General features: G+C 39.7%; 1 protein-coding gene across 1 annotated transcript in view; it reads right to left on the reverse strand.

Moving 5' to 3' along the window:
• Window positions 1–4,240, reverse strand: part of LOC107715839 (mitogen-activated protein kinase kinase kinase 1-like) — an 85,368-nt gene that overhangs the window by 30,862 nt on the left and 50,266 nt on the right. Inside the window, exons 3-6 of the mRNA XM_016522052.1 lie at window positions 3,315–3,506; window positions 2,929–3,006; window positions 386–502; window positions 150–298 (exon numbers count right to left, since the gene is read on the reverse strand). Coding sequence (XP_016377538.1) covers window positions 150–298; window positions 386–502; window positions 2,929–3,006; window positions 3,315–3,506 — 536 coding nt within the window. The remainder of the gene's footprint in view (window positions 1–149; window positions 299–385; window positions 503–2,928; window positions 3,007–3,314; window positions 3,507–4,240) is intronic.

The following is a 4,240-nucleotide window of genomic DNA, read 5'->3' on the forward strand; positions in this document are numbered from 1 at the left end:
AAAAAAATGAAGGGGTGTGAATACTTTCGCAAGGCACTGTATATGATGTCATAATAGCAACAAACTATGAATTCAGAGTGAATAATTTTGCTCAAGAATGCAAATCGCATAGTTCAACCAAATAAGAGGGTCTCTGGAGCTTTACAAACCTGCTTTCGTTGCTGGATGGGGAGGCGCTGGAGGTACATGTCGTGTGAGAGTTGGACATGCGAGACACAAACTTCTGGATGGTGCTGCGTGAGGGAGCTTTGATGCGTGAGCTGCGGCGATTGTGGTACTTCTGAAACAAGCTCTCCACCTGAATGAGATCAGACCATCAGTGTGCGCTGAGCTTGAGCGATGGCACAGAGCTCGTCGTGTTTTGGCTGCATTACAGTCTCCTCACCTCAAAGTTCTTGAGGGTCTTCCTCCACAGCAGAGGGTCTGACGGCTCCAGCTGGAAAACTCTGAGCATGACGAAGAGCACGTGGATGCAGAATGTCCCTCGGCCACAGCTACATGTCTACTCAACATAATGGACACCATATTATGACGAAAAAATACAAATTATAGTAGTGACAATTATGTCAAAGAATACATACTGTAATATACTAGGTATGCAAACAGGAAACAGAGCATTTTAATTTACATTTTTCTTTACGAATACCATTTTTTCTTCACAAATACTGTTTGTTTTATAGAAATCAGGATGTTTATATTTAAAATCAGTTGATAACCTCATTTTTTTCTCTTCTGTATTTATGTATAAGAACACTAGAATAGATACAGGGTTTCTGTTGTTTTTATAAATTTAAAGGGGTCATATGATGTTGCTAAAAGGAACATTATTTTGTGTATTTGGTGTAATGCAATGTGCTTATGCGGTTTAAGGTTAAAAAAAAACATTTTCCACATACTGTACATTCTGTACATTCCTCTATGCCCCGCCTTTCTGAAACGCGTCGATTTTTACAAAGCTCATCAGTCTGAAAAGCGAGGTGTGCTCTGATTGGCCAGCTATCCAGTGCGTTGTGATTGGCCGAATACCTCAAGCGTGTGACGGAAATGTTACGTCCCTTACCATATTTGGAAACACACAGTGACTCCACGGCATGGTGGCGGTGGCAACAATACTACAGCGAGAATAAAAGTTAGCCTTCTTTCTTTGCGTAAACATTTGGGCGGTGTAAGGCAAATCGTCCAACACAGTGACGTAGATTTGTGGGGCGTATTTGAATGAGGCGTTTTAAGAAGGCGCGGACTAGAGGTGTGAATTGTCACTGGTTTCACGATTCGATTTGATTACGATTATCATGTCAACCTTTCGATTCAATTCGATATCATGATGCATCACGATTATATCAAATTTATTTTGTGCATTTTTATTAAATTATATGAGCAGGCTACTTTTTAAAATAATTACAAATGAATAATAAATCAAAAACCAACTAAACATAGCTTCAAAACATACAAGCAAGTATAAAGGAATAGGGGGGAAAAGACAATCACAGTGATCAGTAAAAGTACCTTCAGTATCAGAGTTGTAGCATCTGGACCAATCAGACACAATTCTTTTAGTTATATTTAACAAATACTCTGTAACACCCCTCAGTCAACAAACCAACTATGAGGGTCTATGGACCCTTCCCCCGAAATGCATCTAACACCACAGAAAGGCAGAACAGGCCTCTGGTTCCATGGCAACCAATGCTGATATCACTGGTTTTATTGCCCAAAGGAATGCGGGCAGAGCAACTCACAATTCATTTACCCTTAGGAAAGACACACAATGCCCATAAAAATGGACTCTTCTCTAATTAATTCATAGAAAAACCTTTCTGCGAAGGAACACACATCTCCTCAGGACATTGTGTATACCATTACAGTTCTTGTATATTGTCTTTTGAATTGTATACTGTTTTGTGTGTGTTATGATAGATCACTAGTTAATATAACCCCACCGTTACCACATTTGGTCTCTTTGAATTTGTCTTCTGATGATCTAAACGAGAGTGTAAAACTCCCCAGTATTTCCAACCTCCCGCTTGGAATTTCAGCCTTTCTCATTGGACAAGCCCATCCTGAGAGGTGTGAATCTTCTCAGACCTTAAAAGGCTCACGCACAGTTCCGCCCATGTTTTGTTTTTCTTCTGCTCAGTCTTCTGCTAAAACCTTCTGATTGCGGCCCGTGTGAAGAACCTGAGGAGCCGGTGCGGGCGTGCCCGGTGGGCTCCAACACATAGCCAGGCAGTCAGCGGTTCTGTTAGATTCTGAGAAGATGAGGATGTGAGCTAGCACCCTTCTGTACCTTAAGTCTGCACCAGGCCTCGGCCTTGACTTTCCATTCACCAAAGATTCTAGGATCTCAGCTGCAAAAATGTGCCCAGATCTCGAATTTAAAAAAGCTTTTTTTTAATACTGGCGTGACAAACGCGTATGACGTCAGTAGGCTATAATCAATTACGGTCTTTTACTGCATCGATGCAGAATCGTCCGCATAGCGATGCATCGAGTCTTAACTTTTAGAAAGAATATCTCTTTGGGTTTCAGACTTTAATCTTTGCGACTTTATGGATCTTATCTATGCACGGACAGCTTGTAACACCCCAAAGAGAAAGGAAAACATGAAATCACATCATATACACGAGTTTCTGATTCTGCCTTGCAAATTAACGTCCCTTTACGATTTTGATCCTTACTACATGCTCTAATGCATTAATACGGTATGAAAGTATTTTCTGTGGCCTTGGAAATATCCTTTCCTAGAGTTGATATGAATTTACACTGAATGTTCGCTGGACGAACAGATTGGTTTGATGGCAATTTAATTCTGCTACAGTTACTACTGGCAGCTGATATAAATAATTGTAATTAATCAATTAACACTGTAATTATTTATATACATTTCCCTTTTGAGCTAATTTGCTACAATTGCATGAGTATCTGTACTCTTTTGGTCTCCTCTGGACTATATGGGGAAAAGCCATCAGGCGAGGGAGCTCTCCGAGGGGGTGTCACCCTCCCGCTCTGTAACCACACATTCAGACAAACACATCAGCTCCATAGCAAAACAGATTTTGAGACTTTTAAGACCACCTAAATGCTAACTTGGAAAAATTGAACTTGAAACTTGAACTGAATCGAGCTGGTTGAGTCAATTGTCTTTTGTAGAGATGCATTATGATGCTATTGTCTTGATGATTTTTTATTTTTTTGGCTGAACCAGACCAGTGGAATCCCTGTCACATTATATTTTCAAAACATGCATCCATACCAAAAAATCAATTCAAATTCAAACTAGATTAAATTTTAATTCAAAACATCTCAAAACTCACAGGCACCGGAGAGGCTCTCCGTCTGCGCAGACCAGGAGAATCAGGCTTCCCAGCGGTCTTAGTGGAGGATGAGGAGGAGGAGGAAGGTCCAGGTGAAGGGCTGCGATGACCTCTGCTTTGAGAGGAAGATGAGCTGTGATTGTCGCTTCCCGCCTCAGTGCCGTCTGCTCTCAGAGGAATGGGCTTCACTACCTGAGATACAATGACACAAGAAAACACTGATAAAAATACCATAAAAATAAAAGCCAAACCATTTCCATCCTGTTTCCTGTGCCTTCATTTGCCTTTTTATTTTGTCTTGTAGTTATGTGTCATAACGGGCAATATTTGGACACTGATCAATAACTGCTCTGTTAACAGACAGATGCCAGTTTAAAAGCCTTCTTGTTAATGTTTTGCATTACTATAAATTATTATTTCCAGTGAGGAAACATTACAGTCTAACTGCAGTGACACTGCAGTGGAGCGTTAAGGCAGACAGTGTGAAAGTCCATCAACAGGGTCGATTGTTCTGGTGGTTATGTAAGGAAGGCACGCTGAACTCAGGAGGAGCCGTTCCACTTCAGAACTTCTCACTTCCCGTTTCTTAGTCCAAACATTTTTCTACTATTTTTGGTAACAGGGCTTGTGATTAAATGATTTAACCATTAACAGTTGTTAACAATAGTTAACTAGTTAATTAATCCAGTGATTTAATTGTTAACTGTAGTACTGTAGAAAATCAGTAATGCCATTTGAATAAAATGGAAGAGAATCATGACTGTTCTGATTTGAAAAAAATGTGGGGGAAAAAACTAACCTGACACCACAGTTACAATTAGACTGGTAATTGAAGCCATTTAATTAGTTTTTTTTTTTTTTTTAAACCACTGTAATTATAACATTTACTAAAAAATAAAAATAAAAAAAAAACCTTCAAATGGTGT

Source organism: Sinocyclocheilus rhinocerous, unplaced genomic scaffold (genome assembly GCF_001515625.1).
Source record: "Sinocyclocheilus rhinocerous isolate Xijiao unplaced genomic scaffold, SAMN03320098_v1.1 scaffold178, whole genome shotgun sequence".
Lineage (NCBI taxonomy): Eukaryota > Metazoa > Chordata > Actinopteri > Cypriniformes > Cyprinidae > Sinocyclocheilus > Sinocyclocheilus rhinocerous.